This window comes from Channa argus, chromosome 11 (genome assembly GCF_033026475.1).
Source record: "Channa argus isolate prfri chromosome 11, Channa argus male v1.0, whole genome shotgun sequence".
NCBI lineage: Eukaryota > Metazoa > Chordata > Actinopteri > Anabantiformes > Channidae > Channa > Channa argus.
The window spans coordinates 14,516,664-14,539,897 of NC_090207.1; the positions used below are offsets into that span (position 1 = coordinate 14,516,664).

At 40.3% G+C, this 23,234-nt stretch overlaps 2 protein-coding genes across 4 annotated transcripts in view; one reads left to right on the forward strand and one right to left on the reverse strand.

Annotated features, from left to right (window-relative positions):
* The first annotated feature begins 148 nt into the window (after window positions 1-148).
* trpv4 (transient receptor potential cation channel, subfamily V, member 4) lies at window positions 149-13,644 on the forward strand. Of its 3 annotated transcripts, none has more exons than XM_067520866.1 (18): window positions 149-361; window positions 1,149-1,199; window positions 1,581-1,662; window positions 2,126-2,577; window positions 3,057-3,241; window positions 5,105-5,257; window positions 5,847-5,987; window positions 7,406-7,704; window positions 7,822-8,001; window positions 8,144-8,302; window positions 9,956-10,048; window positions 10,121-10,194; window positions 10,576-10,741; window positions 10,822-10,888; window positions 11,149-11,453; window positions 11,703-11,830; window positions 11,914-12,035; window positions 12,161-13,644. In XM_067520866.1, exons 3-18 carry the CDS (start codon window positions 1,654-1,656, stop codon window positions 12,259-12,261), a joined length of 2,634 nt encoding a protein of 877 aa, XP_067376967.1. In that variant the 5' UTR covers window positions 149-361; window positions 1,149-1,199; window positions 1,581-1,653; the 3' UTR covers window positions 12,262-13,644. The 3 variants fall into 3 exon arrangements, with proteins under 3 accessions (XP_067376967.1, XP_067376968.1, XP_067376965.1); XM_067520867.1 differs by having other exon boundaries at window positions 1,152-1,199; XM_067520864.1 differs by lacking the exon at window positions 1,149-1,199.
* A 2,532-nt stretch (window positions 13,645-16,176) lies between these two features.
* fam222aa (family with sequence similarity 222 member Aa) overlaps window positions 16,177-23,234 on the reverse strand; it is a 49,094-nt gene continuing 42,036 nt past the window's right edge. The window contains exon 3 of the mRNA XM_067520868.1: window positions 16,177-23,031. Within this exon, the coding sequence (XP_067376969.1) occupies window positions 21,569-23,031 (1,463 nt within the window). The 3' untranslated portion in view covers window positions 16,177-21,568. The remainder of the gene's footprint in view (window positions 23,032-23,234) is intronic.

Genomic DNA, 23,234 nt, shown 5'->3' on the forward strand with positions numbered 1-23,234 from the left:
CAGAAGACCTGTTCACCTGGATAAACAGGTTTGTGTTGCAGCCTGAGGCGTTTTGAGGCCAATAGAGGGCACCAGTGGAACTGCATCAAATGCTTCCGCGGTAACTTTGCTCCGTGTGCTGAGTGGCTACTTAGTCCCACCCAAAAAAAAAAGTTTGAAGGCATCATTTGTTCTGTCTGACTTGACACACTAAGCATAGAAAGGTTGTTCAGCAGTTTAAAGAAAAAACACCTTGTGTCATTTGGCTGGAGCCACGTAAAACCTGCAGCTGCGACAGAGTAGTCGAGGGAAAGTTTTAAACTATGGACAAAGCTGCAGAACAATCATTTTTGAGAAAATAAGATCAACTAGTTAAAACAAGGTAAGCAACACCCCTTATTCTGTTCCTCTTTACGCGTCTAGTTTCTGTTAAAGATATTTAATGTCTGACGATATCGGAAAAAAGCCAAACGTTTTATTAATCCCTAACCCCAAGTTTTCCTAAAATGTAGTTTTTTTTAAAATCACTTTTTATTTGCTACATTATTCATTGTTTTAATGTTTTTTTTGTGTGTGTGAGCGTGTGTGTGTGTGTGTGTGTGTGTGTGTGTGTGTGTGTGTGTGTTTATTAAAAGTGGGCAATTTAGTTTTGTTTTACTGTTTTTTACTTATATAAGATGTGTTTTTTTTTTTCGGTCAAGGGCATTACTAAGAGCCCATTAAAATCCAATATGTATATCTATTCAATTTCGTGTTTAATTCCCAGCAGCCACTGGTCTGCATGCAGAGCCTCTTTTGTTCTGGATAATGTCATATCAGCAGTAACAGAGCAGGAAGTCCCAGATCTGTGATAAGAGGGGACATAAACTGTGGATTTTCACTTTTCAATAAGTGGATAAGTTTTCACCCAATAAGTTGAGGTATTATGTGGGCGTTCAGGCTACCTGATATTTGATGATACAATTTTTTAAAATCTCTGACAGGTTTAACGCACGTTTCCTCTTTGCCTTTGGTCACTTCTATGAAATAACTTTTGTTCAGATGGCTGTTAGAATAGTTTGTCATGAGCAGCTCTTCCTCTGTCGTTTTACTATTAAATGCTCATTGATATGTATAGGTATGATAATCCCATTTTCCAGTCAGGGTTATGAGTCATTTCTTTCCCTTAGCAGGACCCCAGATCCCCTGTTTGTGTTGCTCCTTTACAGCCCAGATGAGTGGTAAGTTCCATGAATAAACTCGGGGAAAAGGCCGAATCTATAGGAAGCTTTGAATGGACATCCGTGACATTGGCCTGTTGTATGCATTTTCTGTGATAGTAGTACAGTGTGTGTTTTTGTGGGAATTATAATACTTAACACCATCTGTCTGTAAAGAGTAAATCTGTAGGGCATTGATTTGCTGGTTTGACTCTGCCTGCTTGAGAAAACATGTCCTCGTGTCCAGTGAGAGGTCAGACTCAAAGCTATGGCTTTCCATGGATCCAAATCCCAAATGACAGAGTTTTTTCGATTTCACTCAGGTGCTTCATGTTTTTTCTTTTACTTAACATGTTCAATTATGTAAGTAATTTGTATTTTGGTAACTTTTTGCTTCTTTAGGACGCCCACATGCTTTGGCATAATTTCCATTCTCCCGTGAAGAGGAATTTGGCACAACACTGTGATAAAAGGGATGAATGAGGTACGATAGGATCAAATGTACCCCATACTACTACCTGCTATAGCAAAGTCCTAGTTTATGTCAAGTAGCTACAGCCTCAAAACCAATTCTAATGAATTATAACACTTTACAGTTTTAGTCACATCATTTTTTAATATGTTTGTAATAAAACCTTTGTCATAGGAGGCTGTGAACACCTTTGCTAATTTTCTCTAAAAATCTATGCATTTGCATGTAATGAAACACTTCTAAGATGAAGAGCAGAGACTCAATTTCACACAGTAAATGCCATTGATTCAATGAGCCTGGCTGTTTCTTTAAGTTTCCCTTTTAATTAAAGTAATTATGAGATGATCAGGAATCATGAAACATTTTTCAGTCAATCATGGACATCCGGTTGAATTTGAACAGTTTTTTTTCTTTCCCGATTTATCTAAAGGCCATGCCACTAACTCAAAACCTTTTGTCATGGTTTTTATTGCAGGGCCGATCTGCTCTCTTCAGAAGGTACCACCCGCCTTTGTCCAAGGCCGCCATCAATGACACAAATGCTGCAGCTAAAACTGCTGCCTCTGTGGACTTGGGCGACGGTGCAGCCTCTCTCCCCGAGAGCAATGCAGCATTCCCCCTGTCTGAACTCTCACATCTATTTGAGAGTGTGGATGGCTCCCCGTCAACTCAGGGCATGAACCAGGATTCGACCCTGGAGCAGGTTCCACCCGGGCAGCCTACAGACAGCAGGCAGAACCTGCGGATGAAGTTCCAGGGTGCTTTCAAGAAGGGTATTTCCAACCCCATGGACTTATTAGAATCTACCATAAGCGAATCAAATGTAGTTCCAGGCCCCAAGAAAGCTCCCATGGACTCACTGTTTGACTATGGTACCTACAGTGATGAGAGCAACCAAAAGAGACGCAGAAAGAAGCTTCCAAGAGGGTGAGGAGACTCACTGTGTTTCCAGGATGTTTGTTCTTTTAAATGTCTCAGCTTATGCTCTAGTGGACATAGACTAGTGATTTTTTTTCCAGGGATGGAAGGGCTGGTTTGGAAAAAGGTTCTCATAAAAACAAAAATGTTCTACAACTGCTGCTCTGTAGACAGAGGTGTGCCACATAATGAAGTATTTACACATACACAGAGCGAGCAAAGGAGTCCATCATTCAGCCCATTCACTGATCTAACAGAGAGCATGTTGTTGGTTCTCTTGCAGCGGTTGAGGTAATATTTAGGCTGCTGCCTGTGCCTGGCTGCTGTAACTGTCCCAGTTACATAGAGTGCATTTGTTGAACTCGAGTGAGTGCATAAAAGATTGTTAGTTGGAATATGTGAATTGAAAGGGAACTTCAGATTCCGTTGCAAACTCTTTTGCATCTCACAGTGACAAAGCATCATGTTATCCTTTTCTGTCTTTCTAGGAAAACTGAGACATCCTGTGCTGATGGCTCAGATTCACCAAGCTTAAACACTCTAAAGGTAATGAAAACATTCAATCGCAGTCTCCTCTTTGATTGTGTGTCACGTGGAGATCCCGGGGCCCTCGAGGGTCTGTTGGAGTACCTGCAAAGTAATGGGAAGAAGTTAACTGATGAGGAATTTAGAGGTAAGGCTTACATGTTTAGGTTGTCACTCGCATCAGATACGTGTGTACTGCTGTTCTTCTGTTTAAACCAGTCACTCAGATTATAAGGAGCCTGACTGGAGCCTACACTCTTCCATAAGTGGGTCAAAAAGGAACCGCGTTAGAATCAATGTGTTTTTATGACACTTTTTTTAATTTTGGTTGAATATAATTATTTTTATGATATTTTTGTCCACACAAAAAAGATTTCATGTTTGAAACATTTTGAATTTTTTTAAATAAAATTACATGACACCAATAGAACAATGTCAACATCCATTTCTGGTGCATGTAAATGGTAAATGGCCACTTATATAATCTTTTTTATCCAAAGTGCTTTACAATGTTGCTTCTCATTCACCCATTCACACATCTATGGTGGTAACTCTTTTCTTGCCTCACTGCAGTTGTGACAAACTACGTGTTCCTGACTGTTATCATTGCACACATATACATTGCATCTCCCACACCGACTGTTGACTTTACGATCTTTGTTACTTGAATGTTTATGAATGACAAGCAACCCATTGATCAATATGTAGCTGGATAAATAAATGCACGCATGCATGTTCACACACACATACACACACCCAATACTAGCTAGCTAGTTTCACAAACTATATAATAGGCAAATTTGATGATAATAAAATATATAAAATAAGATTCTTAATATATATAATAAGAAACACCTAGATATGAATGACACACACACACACACACACACGGAGTACATACACTATGTTAGCTTAATTTTTTCACCTTAGAAATGTGTGTGCGCTTGTCCTTCATGATTACTGTGTAAATGAATATGTGTTATAGTCTGTGTTCTCCACAGAATATACAGTATATTCCTTGGAGTCAAAAATTCATGAAATTCCATATGAAATGAATGCGGGTCATTTTTGATCCACCTACAGAAGCTTGGGGTAGTAATACATAAACCACATTTTCCTAAAATGTATAAATGTTTCGTAAAAGATTAATTGGCATGATATCAATAACATGATTATTGAGAAATAGCTACACTATGAATTAATAACTTTTCATTATGAAGATATTGAAAGAAAACAACCTCACTGTGTAATTTTTGACCCACATATGCATCTAAGGCTTAAGAGAAAGATGATACAGATTTGTTCCTCAATCTCTTACAGTTTTTGCTAAGAACATAAAACTCCCAATGGAGTAAAGCAAAATCAAATCTTCTAGCTGCTTTACATTTGACCTTTAGTATTGCCTCTCTCTCACTTTCTGCTGTTTGTGGCTCAGAGGACATTAGAGGGAAAAGGCAGAGGGGTGTCGGAGAGTTTTGGTCCTGTTTTGTCTTTGTCTCACTACAGGCACACCCAAGAAAAAAAATCTCTGTGAGTTTTTCAGGCTTATAACAAGGAAGAGAGAAAAGTCACAGCAAGCTGTCATCTCTCTGACACCTACAGTAAACAAGACTTTACATTCTTTATAAATGGACCAAAAATAGTAAACGGCTTGTATGATCCCCTTTTGTTCTTTTTATGTACAATGTATGCACTCCACTCTCAGTTCTTTTTTAAGGATTTAACAATAAACAACCCCAATACGTTTACAGTTGTAGAACAAGAATTAACATGACAGTAGATTTGCAACTGGGGAATTAATTTAAAGATGCCATAATGTCAGTTTAAAAATAATTTAAGCAAACACATTTTGAACCTGAAGGGTAGGTGAAAGCATACATCTTTTTCTACCATGTAGAAAAAAACATGGCAGGACCTACTATATGACATTTGAGTTAGGCTAAACAAAGAATCCTTAAGTATTACTAACTGTCTAAATTAAAAATGGTCTTTTGTTTTTTGGCTCTACCAGAGCCATCCACAGGTAAGACATGTCTGCCCAAAGCTCTGCTGAACCTATACGGTGGTCTGAATGGCACCATCCCTCTCTTGGTGGACGTTGCAGAGCAAACCGGGAACCTCAGAGAGTTCATAAATACACCCTTCAGGGATGTCTACTATAGAGGTATGGGAATAATGTGACAACATGCAGTTACATAAAACTAATTTTAAACAAATTAGAATCTAATGTAAGATATACAGTCCTATAGTAAACTACAATCCAGTCATCTTCCAATGAGATAAGGCTGAGACAGTGAGAAATACCTCATACAAAATGTGAAGTTTGTATTTATTTTTAATTTGTTTTTAACTATTTGCTTATATTTAACTAATCTTTGTTTTTTTTTTCTTGTGCAGGAATTTATCTGTTAAACTGTTTAAGGATTCAGATTGTGTTTTGACATTATAGATACAACCTGCACATAAATGCTGCCCCAACACTTTTTACAATCCTCACACTGATGCTCATAATTGGGAATCAGTTTCACACAAGATACCAATCTGTAGACAAATGCAGCAAATAACATTGTTGTGCCTGCGCTTGTGAGCCTGCTCACAGAATGTTTGTCAACATAATTAAATCCATGCACATCAATTTTGTAATTACCTCTTGAAAAATGTATTCTTTTGGATTATAATTTTCTCTTGCAACACAGCACACAAAGCAATGGAAGGAAATACAGCTTCTATATATTATCTTGTTTTGCTCTCAGGCCAAACTGCGCTCCACATTGCTATAGAGCGGCGCTGTAAACAATATGTGCAACTGCTGGTGGAGAAAGGAGCTGATGTTCATGCTCAAGCGAGGGGACGTTTCTTCCAGCCCAAAGATGAAGGGGGCTACTTCTACTTTGGTAATGACCTTTGTGAGCACATACATGTTGTTTTTAAACAGCAGAGTTCATTGTGTTTCTATTTTTTTTATATTCAGTAAACCAAATATAGTGACCTGAGGTAAAAAAAAAAAAAGAAAAAACCTAAATCAAACATAAAGTTCTTTAAAGCTGTGCCATATACGGCCATAATGATGTGGTGCGTTTGAGGTTTCTATGACTCCACTGGCGACTTTTTAAATTTCCTTTACTTATAAGGAGCTATTCAGTCCTTTACCGGAATAATGATGTAAACTATAGCAGCTGCCAAGATAAAATAGTAAACCCATGGCAGATTTTCCTAGCAAACAAAACCTGTTGCCATGGAGAAATTAGGTGAGGCTTGATCCCATTCTTGCCTTTTTTAATGTGTCTGTTTTTATTGGACTAATATATTCAGAATACTGCTGTGGTCGAGTGGTGAGAAATACCTTACAACCTGTATTTTTAAGTATAGTATTAGAAAAAAATGTAATAAAAAGACAAGGATTGTGTCTTCTGTTCAAGAGATGCATCCAGTGAGAGGTGTCTATATGATCTGTCAAGAAATGTAAACATAAATGGATGGTATGAAGGACTTCACTGATATCCAAGATAGGGATAAATACATAAATAAAAGCCTCTAAATTCAACTCAACACTGCCCTCTGCCGGCATACTCTGTTTGAGATAATTTTGCATCAATCACATTATGGTACTTAGAGAAAATATGTTTTTATTTATATAAGTACATCATTTTAACCTTGTGATGATAATTATAGTTAAAATTAATTTTATAATTCCTCTCTGATAATATTTAAAGAAAGGCAGGTATGGCTTTTTATTGAGTTTTTTTTTTACCCAATGCAGTTTTTTCCTTTTGATTATATTCAAGCACTATAGTCCTCACTCATCACAGAGGAGATGATTTCTATTTGCACTTAGCACGGTTGTCATTCCCAAATCCCAGCGTGTCCGGGCACAGTGTGAGTAATTTGCTGTGGAGCTTTGCACTGAGGTGAACAGGAACCTGGCAGGGCTGATGGCTAATGGGATTTAGACTCACGCTAACACTCTGCATGCACCCGTGCAAATCCATGAAGAGGAGCGTTTCTATGTGAGGTGACAAAGTAATCTGTCACCCATGGCAACGGCTCATTTTCAGCAGCTGCTTTTGGCACTCTGGCCCTATTCTGCCCCTCCCTGAAACAACTGCTAATTGTACTGTTTTCATAGCAGGGATTTAAGTCAAATCTTTGATCCATGTTTAGTACGCTTTGCAAAAAGATATACACGCCAGTTACAGCTCTTAATTAACCCTCCTGTTGATTTTCTTATTTTAAATGTGAAATGCAGGTCTCTTAATCTGAAGTGAATTTAGTATGAACTGAGTGCTCTCTGTCTCTCGCTGTGTTTGCTCAGGTGAGCTGCCTCTCTCACTGGCTGCATGCACTAACCAACCTGACATAGTGCACTACCTGACTGAGAATCCACACAAGAAAGTCGACCTGCGGCGCCAGGATTCGCGTGGAAACACAGTGCTGCATGCCCTGGTGCACATCGCAGACAACACCAAGGACAACACACGTTTCCTCACAAAGATGTATGACCTGCTGCTAATCAAGTGTGCCAAGCTGTACCCTGACTGTAGCCTGGAGACAGTGCTCAACAATGACAGCATGTCACCTCTCATGATGGCCGCCAACCTGGGCAAGATAGGGGTATTAATAATGATACATTAGGTTGTCAAGTAGCAACAGTATACTAAAAGTTTTAGTCGTTATCTTACTACATGATGCAATATTGTGCCCAAGTGTCAGCTTGTCCATGTTCTCTAGATTTTTCAGCACATTATCCGACGAGAGATTAAAGATGAAGATGTTCGTCATCTATCCCGGAAGTTTAAAGACTGGGCTTATGGTCCAGTGTACTCCTCACTCTATGATCTGTCTTTATTGGACACATGTGGAGAGGAACCATCTGTACTGGAAATCCTTGTTTACAACAGCCGCAATGAGGTGAATTTATTTGTCATTCCAGCAGCTTTAAAAAATTTTGTTTCTCTTAAGATCAGGTTATTAGGAGCAAACCAAAAATACCAAGCGTAACATAACGACATCAAAATGAAAGATAAAAATAAATGTTGTATCCTCCTGTCAGAACCGTCATGAGATGCTGGCGGTGGAGCCCATCAATGAGCTGCTGAGGGACAAATGGCAGAAGTTTGCTGCTGCTTCTTTTTACATCAGCGTGGTTTCCTACCTCATCACCATGATCATCTTCACCCTAGTGGCTTATTACCAGCCAACACTGGGAACGGTGGGTATGAAATTACAGAAAATGTTGATGTTTCACCGGAAATGAACGGATCAGTGAGTCATGATGTGAAATTGCTAAATACGCCTGTACAACACCACATTTTTAACACACACCACAGCAGGTTAATTTGTTTTATATATTTATTATGCATTATATGTTCTGGATTTTTTATGTAGTATTTTAGGGAGACTAATACTGCACATGAAATGTTAATGCATCATGTGTCAGAACTGCAAATTTTATTCTACATTTGAACCAATTTGTTCTAAGTGACAATTTACTGCACGTGTTAAAGATTTTTAGAAATATGCTTGTCTGGCCAAGAGACAGAACCTGAATACCACTATTATATCTGTACACTACATTTGAAGCGGCTCTAGCTCTATTCAAAATTCAGATTCTCCAGATCCACCTACAAACTAATGTAAATGATTTCTTAGTGACACAGTATTCAATCTGTGTGCAAACAAAATTTGAAAAACAACATTGTGATTTCGCACAGGGTTATGTGCTGATACTAAGCTCTCATAGCCTTTCTTAACTCTCATAGCCTCGCTACCCCTGTCCCGCAGGGTTCAGTTCTTGGTCCTCTTCTTTTTTCCGTCTATACTACATCCCTGGGTTCTATAATTCGCTCACATGGCCTTTCTTATCACTGCTATGCTGATGACACACAGCTCTTCCTGGTTTTTCCACCGGATGACTCCACTCATCACAAATTTTTCTGCCTGTCTCTCCAACATGATGAGAAAGAGACATCTTCAGCTCAACTTCTTCAAGTCAGAAGTCCTTGTTTTCCCAGCCAGACCTTCGACAAAACACAACATCAGCATCAACACTGGATCTGCAGTGATTGTCCCCACTAAGTCGGACAGAAATCTGGGGGTCTTTATCGACGACCAATCTCCTCAGTCTCTAGGGCATGCAGATTTGCCCTCTACAACATCAGAAAGATCAGACCCTCCCTCACGGAATATGCAACCCAACTCATTGTAATTACTGCAATGCCATGTTATTGGGGGTTACCAGGATGCACAATAAAGCCCTTGCAGATGATCCAAAATCAGCCAAAAAGGACTGGTTCTACACTGGCTTCCTGTAGCTGCCCGCATAAGTTCAAAGCTGTCTCTCGCCTACAGAGTGATCAACTTAACAGCTCCTGCTTAACTCAGCTCCCTCATTCAGGTCTACAATCCCTCCCTTCCACTGCGCTCTGCAAATGCAGTGTTTATTGGTCCCAGCACCACACAAAAGACGTCAAGTAAAACTTTTCAGCTCAGTGATCCCACTATGGTGGAACGAGCTTCCAAACTCTTTACTCTCTGCAAACTAACACCCAATATTCAAAAAACTGCTGAAAACAAAACTCTTCAGGACCTTACTATGCACTTAAATCTATTAAAACAATTTAACTTGCTCTCTGCTCTTTCCTACAATTGCATTTCATGAAATGTAAACACTTTTCTGATAGGACTTTGCTCTGATGTTTTCTCTTTGACTTCGATTTTTGCTTGCCTTATAAGTCGCTTTCGATGAAAGCCTCTGCTAAATGACTAAATGTAAATGTAAGCTAAGCAAACTAGCATGTTGCTGTATACATGTAGTTCCCCAGAAAGTCAGTCATTTGTTCTCTCTCACCTTCTTTCCTTCAAGCCTCCGTATCCTTACAAAACATCCTCTGACTATCTGCGGATGGCAGGAGAGATAGTCACCTTGGCATCAGGAATCTTCTTCTTTCTCACCAATGTGAGTCTGACACATCTTTATGGTTTGACATTGTTGTTGTCATTATGGAAACGTTTCTGCTGCTCTTTGCAGATTAAGGATCTCTTCATGAAGAAGTGCCCTGGAGTGAAGTCTTTATTTATTGATAGTTCTTTTCAACTGCTTTAGTAAGTTTCCACCCTCCATCCTCACTCCCCCTTGTTCCTCACCTCTGCTATAGCTCTTGCTGCAATTTACCCAAGGCACATTTTGCATCCTCTTAATTAAGTCTTCTAATTAATTTCTCTACCTCCTCCCTGGCATGTTTTTTTACTTTATATTTTTAATGAAACCCATGATCCAAACAAAGATCAGAATACGTCAAAAACCCATCTGAACCTTGTTGATTTAAATCAGTAACAACGTGGGTGTGATGTCTACATCCTCGTGTTAAATGCTAAATGCCAGCAATCACTTCTTCCTGCCCTCATATGTTGTGTATATATGAGCATCATAGACTTTAGTTTTTCAACTGGTTCCTTAACAGTGATGTTCTCTTTCTACTGTAGTTTCATCTATTCTGTACTGATTGTGGTCACAGCTGCTCTCTATCTGTCTGGCATTCAAGCCTATGTGACTGTGATGGTGTTCGCACTTGTGCTGGGCTGGATGAACACACTTTACTTCACCAGAGGTGTGAAGCTCACTGGTACCTACAGCATCATGATACAGAAGGTTAGACTGTAAAAATGGACAACACTGTTCATGAACTTAAATGTGTTTGTGTGTAATGCAAATATTTTTTGGGTTCTCAGATTCTTTTCAAAGACATTTTCAGATTTCTGCTTGTCTATGTCCTCTTCATGATTGGATACGCATCAGGTACCTTAATGGTTTTCTGATTTTGAATTAATTTTAGTTAGTTAGTCTGTTTGCCCCACTATACAGTATTTATGCTAAGCTAACAATACCCTGGTTTCTGTCCATACACAAATTGTAGTGTAAAATCATATAATTGTAATTTATGCAGGTTATGTCCCAGACTGCTACATCCTGCTGCTAGTTTTTATGCAAAGCTCTCATATGGTATGGATCTCTTCATCAAACTAATCAACCTCCTCCGGTATGTTTCCTCCCCACAGCACTGGTGTCTCTGCTGACAGCATGTCCTACATCAGGCCCGGAGTGTGATGGGGGCTGCCCCACGTACCCAAAGTGCAGGGACACAAACACCTTCACAGTTTTCTTATTGGACCTTTTCAGCCTGACCATAGGGATGGGAGACCTGGACATGATCCAAAGTACACAGTATCCAGCAGTCTTCCTCATCTTGTTGGTTACTTACATCATCCTCACTTTTGTACTGCTGCTCAATATGTTGATTGCTTTAATGGGGGAGACAGTGGGGGCGGTGTCAAAGGAGAGCAAGAAGATCTGGAAGCTTCAGGTGAGCTGGTTGTTTGAGGAGCACAATGACAAATGAGTCTCTATTCAATGTTAGACTTTATTATTTAGTTTAAATAAATTATAAAAAGCAGATTTATTTTAATTAGGAGGAACATATTGTATGTAAATATTGTACTTTACAGTGTTGAGAGTCAAGAATTACAGATATCTGACAACATGGAAAATTTAGACAAAGACTGTCTGCGTCTAATCAAACATGCATAACTTTGCGAAAAATGTGTGCTCGCAGTGGGCAACAACCATTCTGGACATCGAACGCTCATTCCCAGTCTGTCTCCGCAAGTATTTTCGAGCTGGGGAAATGGTGACTGTGGGGAAGAATTGGGATGGCACACCTGACCGACGCTGGTGTTTCAGGTACTTTGCATGACTCATTGTCACTGTCACTCAGCTGACCCAAAAAGAAATATGTTAATCTCCATTATGTCTTGTAACATCAGGGTAGATGAGGTGAACTGGTGTCACTGGAATCAGAACCTGGCGATAATCAATGAGGATCCAGGAAAGAGCGAGACCAGCCAAGTGAACGGGTTGCAGCAGAGCGTCAAAGCCTTGAGGAGAGGTAAGATTTTCACTGTTCTCTAATAAATGGATGCAGAAGTAAATATAATGCACTTTTGTGCGCCTTGCCTATTCAAAGAGATGGAATAAATTCCTCTTTTTTCAATTCTTTTTCTCTTCCTTTAGATCGCTGGTCTACAGTAGTACCACGGGTGGTGGAATTAAATAAGGGTCCGCGGTCTCATGATTTGGTGATAGAGATGGATCGGCTGACACCCAGGCACTGAAACCTGCAGAGGATTATACGGTCATTAGCATCAGCAAGATCAGTCTGTGGGGGACAGTTTGGTCCATAAGTGAACTAGGTTGCACATATTTCAATTTTATTCAAAGAAAGTATAATAAACATTACAGTTAGATGAATCAGTGTAATAGGACAAAGGACTGAGCAGACAGATACACTGGATGTGAAAAACACAACATTTAATTTAAATTGAAACCCTGAGTTAGTAAAGAAAATGCATTTAATGGCAGAATGAGCTGTAAAATTAGTTTTTTACTCAATAAGAATGAGGAACTTGATATAAAATTGTGATTGTAAACAGATTACTCAGGGATTTAAACATTTCATGCTGTTAAAGAAAACAGACTGGTGGGTTCTCTAAGCAGAGCAGAAGCATAATTACTGTATTATTGAATTAGCAGTTTTTATTAAAAAAAATGGCATCTACATATATAATTGCAATGGACGTTATTTCTTCAAAAACACATTGCGCATATTTATAAACAGTAGTTTTTAATTTTTACATTTGTTTTAGAGCTGTCCATAGGTATTATTGTATGTGTGCTCATTTAAATGTTTATTGTTCAGAGTATAGAACAGTAAGTATGTATTTTATAATGTATATCTTTTCATTTTCTATATCATATTAATTAGTTCCAGAACAATGAAAGTCTTAGGCTTAGATTGCCAGTTCAGGCAGCACTGCAGCTTTCATTTGATCTGAAATAATGTGCCACGCCAATTAGTGATGTGCGCATTATTATTTGAATACAAAGACATTGTGACTAGATGGCCCATCCCATCATGCCCATCTCGTTAAGAGATGGGCATGATGAGCAGGTTGTAGTTGTCAAGCAAATATGCAAATATGAGACAATAGCCTTCAGTGTTATAGTTTGTCTAGTTATTGTTCCTTTGCAGCTGGGTTATTTGCATAATCAACTCTCAGACCTTGTCATTATGTACTTCTCCCTATTTACTGCAGTGTTTTCATTACAGTTGGGTCTTTGCCATATACAGCATCTTGTTTATGCACATCTAATATATGTATGCAAGTGCTTGTGTTTTTGTAAGAAATAATGGGGTTTGATTATGAGCATATAGTCCGTACCATGCATTTTCACTAGGTCATGACTGCTTAAGGTCACAGATCGTTGTTCAACTTGTTTACATTACTTTTATGATTTTATGCTGTATGTACATTTCTGCACAGAACAATAAACACTGAGTTTATTTTATAAAGTGTTAGTGGTAGTCTGCTCCTTTATGGATGGAAGAAGTTTTTTCTGGGTTATCGGGTGATTTTATCCAAGTATATTTTATTCAAGTAGTATATCAATTCTATAATGTAATCAAATAGAGAATTAAAGTTATGTGTGAAATGTAATATTGTTTATACTTTTAGTCAGTCTGGTTTTATATTAATTTGCAGTCTCGCTCTCTCTCTCTCTCTAAATATCTGTCTATATATAAATATATAGATAGGTGCACATTAATTCTACTTCACATCAAACCATATTAAAAGATTTTGATTGACGTTCACGTCACCTGTTATGAATTAGCTGCAGTCCCTCCTCTGGCCTGCTGATGGCTGCAGAGGTCTAAATTCCTCTGATGTGTTGTAGGTAGAGATCCCCAATGAAGTAGGTGAGTATTATAATTTAAGCGCTAACTGTTTTTACAATAATAGATTATACAGTCTTGCAGTGCACTTATGAAATATTTTCCATTGCGGATCTCAGGTCATGTTGACTTCGCTGTAACACCTGGCCAGAAATGATGGGCTTTTGCCTTCCTAATAAAACTAAAAGCAGACAACAATTTATGATCTGCTTGATTGCCTTCCAGACTTCAGCATTAGACCTCACCCTTCACTATCCGATTTAAAACGTTTCATTAGTTGTTCTCCCTCATGATAACTAGGGCCTCTCCCTCTCCTCCCTTCCTTCTCCCCCCACTCTTTTACTTGAGGCCAGCAGCGCTGAAGGACACAGGGAATCTTTTGCCACCTCAGAGAAGAGGCTAATCCTCTTTGCCCCAACTTTAACTGGGCCACTAATCCTCCAGGTTTATCTAAGCAGTGAGCACCTAGCACTGCTGACAACTTGGCCTGCCCTCCTCCATGCAGCCTGTTAAGTAGGGCAGGGCTCGGTCCTGCAAGTGTCACTGTCAGCAACTCTGGAACTGCACAGTTGCACAGGAAGTGTGAGCTGTTGACAAAATGGCTCGCTTGCTTGCAGCATGTGTGTGTTTTCTGCCACAAATGTGTCTCAAACAAACAAAGTGACAGCCAGGCAGGATCATGTTGTAACAGTCCTCATTTAGTAAACAGACATAAGGGAAAGTTGACAGTCTCAGCCAAAGGTCCTAAGTAAACTAACTAGCTTCCATATTGGCAGTACAAATTGTTCAGCTATTGTCCAGCCAGTGAAGCTTTAAGGTGTTTAGGCTGATGAGTCTCAAGCGGATACTGGGCTGGACGGGGGCCAACTCAGTCTTTATTCACTAAACAACTCTACAGAGTGTCTGATGGCTTCAAGTACAACGCAGAGAAGTACACCTGCAGTATTGCGTACACATTGTCATTGATCATTTTATTTCAAGTAAAATTGCAAGACTGCATAGATCATCACTCCAATCATTCTCTTGACTAAAAAAATTAGATTAAGATAAGACCAAACAGGCAACTAACCAAGTTAGTGCTAATTCTATTCCTTGAAATAATTCCTTGAAAGTCCTGCCACGATTTCACCAAAGTCTGGTATTTCTAAATGGAATGAGCAATCACTGGTAGCACTGGGAGATGAGGAGCAAGAGACATATTGGTTAGGTGGCGTGTGAAATGACCTTTCTGTTCATCTAAGATGAAGCGAGGGTGCTGAACCCAAAATGATTCAGAGTGTCTAAACTGACAGGCGAGGGCACGGCTGGGACAGAGCGTCAGCCTGCTGCCCGGCCTCCATAGGCATCTCTCATGATTTATTGTGAAATTGCCAGGGACTCAATGTGGCGTGCAGGTGAATGAGTTTTGCTAATAAGAGAAGCATTTCTGCTCCACAGAGCTCTTTTTCTGTCTGAGCGAGCGTGTATGAAATCAGTGTGCAGCCTCAGTCCCACATGCTCTGGTGGAGGCGGCTGGCTCATCAGTCTATGGCTTATCTGATGTTTTAGGTGGGTGGAGAGGTTGGGAGTGAGGAGAGAAAGGAAGGAAAAGGCATCAATATTGAGTTCTTGAAGGTAACTGTGTTGTTAAACATTTAGAACGTGTATGTAATGTTCCTTTTCTCCAGGAAGTGTAGCGAAAAAGACAGCCTTTAGTTCTTTGTACCAGAAAGGCAATTTTTCTGATAGCTGATCACTGATGAAATCAAAATATGACGCAGAGAGTGTTTGGTTATTTTTTTGTCAGGTGTTAGCTGCGCAGATTAGTATCACTGTGGATTCATTTAGATTAACCTTAGTAAAATTGATAAATTTAGACAGCTGATAATACCTTATTAGCCATTTGACGTCTTGAACATCCAGTTTCAAAAGAGGACACCTTGCCTTTACCGCTCAGAGAAATTATGTGTAAAGAGATTTAGCTCGCCTTTGCCCCTGCTTAAGCGCAGTTTCTCCAAAGCCTCATCCAGGGAAAATGTCAATCATCCCCATAGTTATGTTTTTTCTTCCTTTGCTGTTTTACCCAAGGAGAGATTGTTCTCCACAATTTACTGCGGCAAAGGTGAAAAAAGTCAACAATCTCTGCATATGGAGATTACGTGCACAGTGAATCCTAAGACTGACATACTTACCTTTATTACAGTAAGGTCTAGTCTAAATTCATACAATTTGTTAAGGAATATGTTTACAGAAAAAAGATAGAAAGACAAAGAGAAAGAGAGGTCAACTATGGATGAGTATGGCAGCAGAACAAGCATAGAAGTCATTTGCTTTATTTACTTAAGTCAAACAATAATACATAAGAGAGGAGAGGTCAAATGAAAACCAACCATCAACATTAAAAAAAAGAAATTTCAGTCCTGAGATTGACAAACAGCAGGGAACAGACAAAATATCTACTGTGGTCGTTGGGATGGAGAGGAAACAGTGGCAGTTTCAGCAAATTGAAGATGATGGTTTTGGGGAGATTGGGGGAGATTGCAGAACTGGAGAGGGGGTTGAAGTAAGCAATCACTGGGATGCTTGGCTGTAGGCACATTCAAAAGTTGAAAACCCCACGGCTAAAGGATTTTACAGCTTTTTTTATATTCAGACTTCTTATTTCGAAATCTAAGACTCATATATTATCATTTTCCAAAAAAAGCAAGGTATTCTTTACATTTTTTCATCCTGAGGAGACAAAATCATTTTTAACATAAATACAACACTGCAGGGAGAACAATAAGAGAGATGCTTTATAGATTTCCCATTTCCATATATATTATTTTCTCAAGGTTGTGGCACCCTCAGACTTTGGCAGCGTTGGTGCATTTGAGATCATTCGGGAAAAAACAGCCTTGTTTGTCCACAGGAACATTCTGAGAGCAACGCAAACAGTAAAAGAAAACAGAAAGGAAAAAAAAAGCAAAATCCCCAGACTTTTGTGTTTAAATTGGATACAGCGATATACTCTCCACATAAAGTAGATGAATTTTTGGAGGCCATAAGCTTTTTCAGCTGAACATACATGTCCTGTGATGCAGAAGAAATAAAACCCAGTAAACTCCTTGACTTCAACCTGCTGCATTGCCTTTAAGAAAATGGCTCTGGGCTGTGCCTTTGGAAAATGATAGTTTTGTGATCTGTGCTAATTCTTTGTTACTTTGTGTTGCTAAAAACATTTAATTTGAATGGGGCTTACATGACCCACCCAGCTTTATCCGATGGCAATGTGCTCCAAACAGTGTGGCAAAACCCAGCAAATATTTTAACGATATTGTATGATACAGGTATATGGCTGGTGGGTTTAACTGTAAAAGCCTCCACAGAACCATCTGAATTATTGATTAAAGTATTTTCTTGCTAGGTAGGAGCCAAATAAAGAGGCCTCATGACTTTATCTTCTCTTAGATGCTCAGGAGGGATGCTGGGAATGACTAGGAGATGAGAGCCCCAGGGGCCCAAGAGCAGCCAGGGGACATGGCTGAGGTTGACCAAAGTGGCGTGGAGGGGACGTTACATCCCCCTTCCACCCTTCTCTGTCATCTGTAGGTTAGGGAAGCAGAGCCAAGACTCTACAGAGGGAGCAGCTGCCTTTATTTTTCCTAACCCACGCTCTCCTCCCATTCCCTCTGTTCTGAAGCTGAAAGAGCTGACCCTGCTTTAAACGGCTCCATCCACTCTGCTTCCTGCTCAGTAGTATTTAATGTGCATAATATGCAACAAGACCTTTGCACTGGGCAAAGGTCTTCATGGACTTATTGGGATTTACTAAGGGATTTTTACAACCAGCATTAGTCAATGCCTCTCGACTTTGCTCTCTGGTCATCATCATGAGTGTCTCATTGCCCTTGAAAACATGTTAACAGTCAACAGTCTGTAGCCACAGAAATAAGTTATAGATCTAAATGTCATCTTTCAGCTGGGATTTGGATGGTGTAATTTATCATTTCCGGGGCATTTACTTGGAAAAATATTTTGCTAAGCAATAAAAACGTAATTACAAATGAAGGTATTACTGACTAGAGTTTAGTAAATTGAGGCACAGTAAGTTTTTTGGTGAGAAAGGTGATTTCTTCTGAGACTGAATCTCAATATGAGACCGCAGAGCCAAAGAGGGGAGCTCAAACCAGCACTAGGAACAGGGCAATTATCCTGATTACTGATGCTTCGAGGCTTCTCTGACCCCAAAACCCCTCCCTGTATCTTTCTCTTCTTTCTCTCCCTTCTCTTTTTTTCTGATATCTGTCACATTGCACCGGGCCCCTCAACCAGGCAGGGAGCAACCATGTATAATCCAACAGAAAACAAATCCTCTCGATCAAACACAGCCCAGCTTTTAAAGCAGGTCTCTGAGCCCGGGCGCCATGGTGCGGTGCTGAGGCCCTCTGAGACTCTGAGGAGGCTGTGATTTAGCATCCCCCACCCCCACAAACCCTCCTGTCCTCCTGTTCAATGCCAGCCAGCCAGTCCTAACCTTCAGTTTGTTTAAGCACTGCTGAACCCTGTTGGCCTTGGACAGGGGGAGGGTGGGCTTAGATAATGACATGCCATATGCCACTCTGCCTCTGCAGCTGAGTGAGCTGTGCATGGATCAGCTCAGGCACAAATCTATTTGAAATTTAATTCTATTATACTAATATGGGCTAAGCGTCCATTGTCCAAATCAGGAATAGGGGAAGGGACCCGAGTTGCAGGGCTAAGATGCATCCCATCAATAGGAGGTCATTAATGGGTGTAAAGGACCAGGGGCAGACAGTTTGGAGCCTGTACAGTAGATAATGCAGCCACAAACAAAGGATGGTGACAATAAATAAAACTGATTTGAAATGAACATTTCTGTTAAAAAATACAACAATTTCTTTATTTTCTGATGTATTTTTAATTTTTTATATCGATTCACTTGGCTAAAAAAAAAAAACAGATTTGTCTCAATAACTAATATAAAATCCTTCGCTATTTAAAAAGGGTTTGATTTCGAAGTGAATGAATACTCTCCACTGGCTGCGTCCAGCAGCCAGGCGTCACCCAATATTCCCATTAGCAGGAAGGCCTGATGCCTCAGACCTCCACTTGTGGGAAAGGCCAGACACCAGAAACTCCATTGCCTCAAGTGTCTCCCCTTCACTTCAACATCATGTGACAGGGTTTAATGCTTGGATGCAGAAGCCAAACGGAGGGGATTTAGGGACGGGATGTATCTGTAAATCTGTCAAAATATTTCTACAAGACAGAAAATATGCTGGAATCAGACTGTGGCTGGGGTATTAAGCTGTTGAAACAACATGGAAATTTTTCACTAGAATGTTAAGGAGGCTTACTGTGCAAATTTAAGCCAAGGGACTTTGTACTCTTTAGACAGAAATTTTTGTCAGCCTTCAAAAACAGTGGCATGTCTACAAACACAATTAGCTCAAAACATAAGACTCAGAGTTAATATTAAGTGATGGTTATCTTGAGGGGAAAAAGTCAACTTATGGTCAATTTAGAGGATGGAATAGGATTTCTCAATGGCAGGGGTTTTATAGCTCCAGTACAGTACATGATCTCACACTGGATTTCAAAGAGATGCTGAAACAAGGGCCCAATTTCCCACTAACCTCTAGTGGACATGTGTTAAAAAAATAATGACAGACTTCAAAGCCAAGATGTGGCTCCTGAATATCTTCTTAAATAAATTTATTTTAAACCTCAAAACAACATCAAAAAAAAGGGTAGGGATAAGGGATGTGGTACATTGGGAATGTATTGACAACTGTAGTTTACATTTTTTGGTGTAAGCTCAGAGAAAAAATGTTAATACAGTAATAATAATTGCACTTCATAAATCTAGAGTGAAGCCTGTATTTCCCCACAACAGAGCTCTTGCTCTCTCTCTCTCTTCAGTTAATAAATTCAATTTACCATTGAAATTTGACTGACAAAAGAAATGCTAATTTAAGACCAGAGGACTGCTGCACTGATCCAATTTTTCTCTTTCACTTGAATCCCACAAGGCAATAAAACATTGCAGTAATTTAAGTGCAGTACATTCAAGGGAATCTCACAGTCATAATAAATATTTCACTGCTCTGAATCATCAAGTTAAGACTGGCCTAGGCTAAATGCATCCCAACCAGGGCTGAAATGGACAAGCAAAAGCAGTGAGAGTTGTCTCATTTCATCTGACGCCAGAGGACAGGAAATGATTGTTTTCATTTTGTTTGCAGGTTTAGAGGTGCACAGAACCCCCAAAATAGGATTTCTATTTGTTTCCACTTCTCTCTGTCACTATAAGATCTGACAGAGAAAGGGGCTATGGAACGGAAGTACAGTTATAAAGGAGTCATCAGAGAACTGGATGTCCAGATCCAGAGAATAACTAAAGCCTCCATTAAAAAGGACCAAACCTTTGCAAAAGACATCCTGTTCATTTGTAAGATATAATATTTATGGGACTTCTGGATTAATTTTCTGTCTTCCTTGATGCTTTATGATGACACAATAAAAAAGTCTGAGGATTTTGAAGAACATAAAGTAAAATGCACACACGCGCATGCATTCAGCCACATACACGCATTAACATACACCTCAGGTTATGTAGATAACCTCCCACTCACATTCTTCGTTGTAACATTTCTTTTTCTTGTTTTTTGTTTGTTTGTTTGTTTTAGTTTTTTTTGCAATATTTTCTTTTTAAATAAGTATTTCAAGATTTATTGTAGATTCCAGTGTTGGTTAGGAAAGGAAAGAGCTCTCCAACCAGGTTCTTACAGAACCAAAGCAGCGACTATGCCTCAACCTGGACATAAGAAACTGCACATCAGCATTAGGAGGAATTGATAAATCATTAAAACAAAGGTGGAAAAAAATTTAATTAAATAAAAAAAAAGCATTTTAGACACTTTTCCCCTTAGCAGCCAATGCATATATTATGCCTACAAATATATAAAACAACAAAAAATAGGTTCAAGTTTTTCAAGTTTCTTAAATATATCATATCCAAACTACCCAATTCCAAACTTCAAAGTTAACAAGATTCAAGCAGTGCAATTTATGTATCAATTATAACAGCAATAACAACAATAATATTGTACTATCCTTTTAATTCCACGTTATGATCCTGGTACATAACTCCCAAGTACTGCCTATAATCTTTTTCATCTTGTGTATCTGTAATTTTTTTGTAGCTGTATGTGTGTGTTTATGTGTATGTACTGTGACAGAGTTTTGGATTTTGAGAGCAGCCCTAAACTTCGGCCCTTTTAAGGCCATTTCAGTGACAACCTACACAGTAGCTTCATCCTTAGTATTTGGAAGGGGGATACAAGTGGCGAATGCGCTTCATGTCAAGCTATGATTCTGATCAAAAAAGTTCAGGCAAGTAAAACAACAAAAAAACTGGTGAAAAAAAATAAACCCAAAATTCCCATTAGCAAACCACACTAACCACTATCTTGAAATCCCTTTTCTCTCCCACTGGCAAGCAATACCTCCTCTCATTTTTGGGGATTCCCACTGCCTGCCTTTAAGCCACCAAAAGTTAGGTCACACAGTATAACAACAGCTCTTCTCTATGCCACTATCAATAACTTTGTACTGTAACCCCCCCCCAAAAAAACACCTCTGTTCACTTTGATTTTCTTCACAAATTCACAACTCGTGATTTGTTTCCTCCTTTTCCTCCTCCTCTATCTGTAAACGGGGAGGCGGATGTGTGCATGCTGGTGGTCTAACAGACGTGGCACAGACACAGTCTCGTAGCCTTTGCCAAGCATCTGCTCCTTGATGCAGGGTGGGTGGATGTCATTGATCAGGTATTCCAAAGACTGCAAGCTGCTGCTCAGCACAGATGTGTTGCACAAGCTCTTGCTGGGCATACTGCAGCACAAACCTCCCCCGCTGTCTATAGCTGGGTGGTGATGATGGTGATGGTAGTGGTGATGGTGATGGGGGTAGCCCATCTCTCTGTGCCCTGTGGCCGGCCCTCCTGTGGATGTGCCCAAAAGCTCCTGGGGGTTGTAGCAGTCACTGTCAGGTGTCACCAGCACACTGTTCCACGGCGGGGCAAAATACTGACCCACTGAGAAATTTCCATGCATGCCCACGCAGTTCAAAGGAGAAGAACTGACTTTGTCCAGCACACCTCCTCCGCTTGCACTTGCTGTCAGATGGTAAGGCCTGGAGGAAGAGGAGGACACCTGGGCCGCCAAAATCCCTCCCCCTGGAACACAAGTTTCAGGGGACTTGCTGATGGCGCCCCCTCCCCCACTACCTCCACTGTACATGCGCAGCACAGCCTGTTGTTGCTGCTGCTGCTGTTGTTGTTGTTGTTGCTTCTGCCAAAGGATATAGTCCATACCTTCTGCATACACACCAGTCTTCATTGTCTCCGCACTTTGAGCCGGTAGCCCAGGTCCAGTGTATCCCATATTAGCCTGGGAGCCCATTCCAACCACATAGCCTCCACCGGAGGAGCTAGAAGACACTCCCATGACAGTTGTGCCCTGCTTGGAGGGGCTGGAATTTGACGGTGCAGTGGCAGCCCCCTGACACACCTGCTGCAGAGCCTGGGCCTGGCAATGTTGGTTGATCTGGTAGATGATGCTCTGGATGGAGGGGAGGTTGGACTGTGTGGGTAGGGCCAGGCCTCTGCCCCCAGTTACAGGAATCACTGAGCCAGCTACAGTGACGTTTGGGGGAACTGATAGTCCAGGGCCTTCTGGAGGTTTTGAGGGCCCAGTGTGGTATACCAATTGGCCATGGCAACCGGCTAAAGTGCTACTACTAGGGGGTGGGTATGGGGCAACGGCAATGTGGGCTGGAGAAAGCTTAGTCCGTCTGCCCTCAGAGTTCTTGAGTACACCTTTTGAAGGAGCAAAGGTGGATGTTGATGATGATGATGAGGAGGAGGCTTTGACAATGGCAAGCAGGCCCTGATAGCCCCCTGTGTGGAGATGTGGATAGGGACTATAGCGTTGCCCTGTGGTATCATACCCATTTACAGTCCGGTTAAGGTGCTTATGCTGAGGAACCCTGATGTTAGTTGGGAAGATCTTGATGGACAGAGGGCTGTTGGCCGTCTTCTGAGCGTAGGCATCAAGTTCTGCCGCAGTAGGGTAACGCGGGGAATGCGTAGACACCACCAGCTCACCTACGACACGAACAGAAAGAAAAGTATGAGTACATCGAATGACAAATAACACAAATGACTGCATGTGTAGAAGAACAGAATAGCAGACCATGGGTTTAATTACCAGAAATATTAAAGGAGCCGACAGCAAAGGCAGGCACACAGTCAGATTTATCAATCAATCGCAATAAATGCTACTGTGCTGCTAAAATCTGGGAGCATTA

What these genes read in the sequence shown, in the direction of transcription:
- trpv4 (XM_067520866.1), top strand. An exon ending in CCAACCTGGGCAAGATAGGG is followed by an intron (nt 7,705 to 7,821) that starts GTATTAATAATG and finishes CATGTTCTCTAG; the next exon opens with ATTTTTCAGCACATTATCCG. An exon ending in AGAAGATCTGGAAGCTTCAG is followed by an intron (nt 11,454 to 11,702) that starts GTGAGCTGGTTG and finishes GTGTGCTCGCAG; the next exon opens with TGGGCAACAACCATTCTGGA.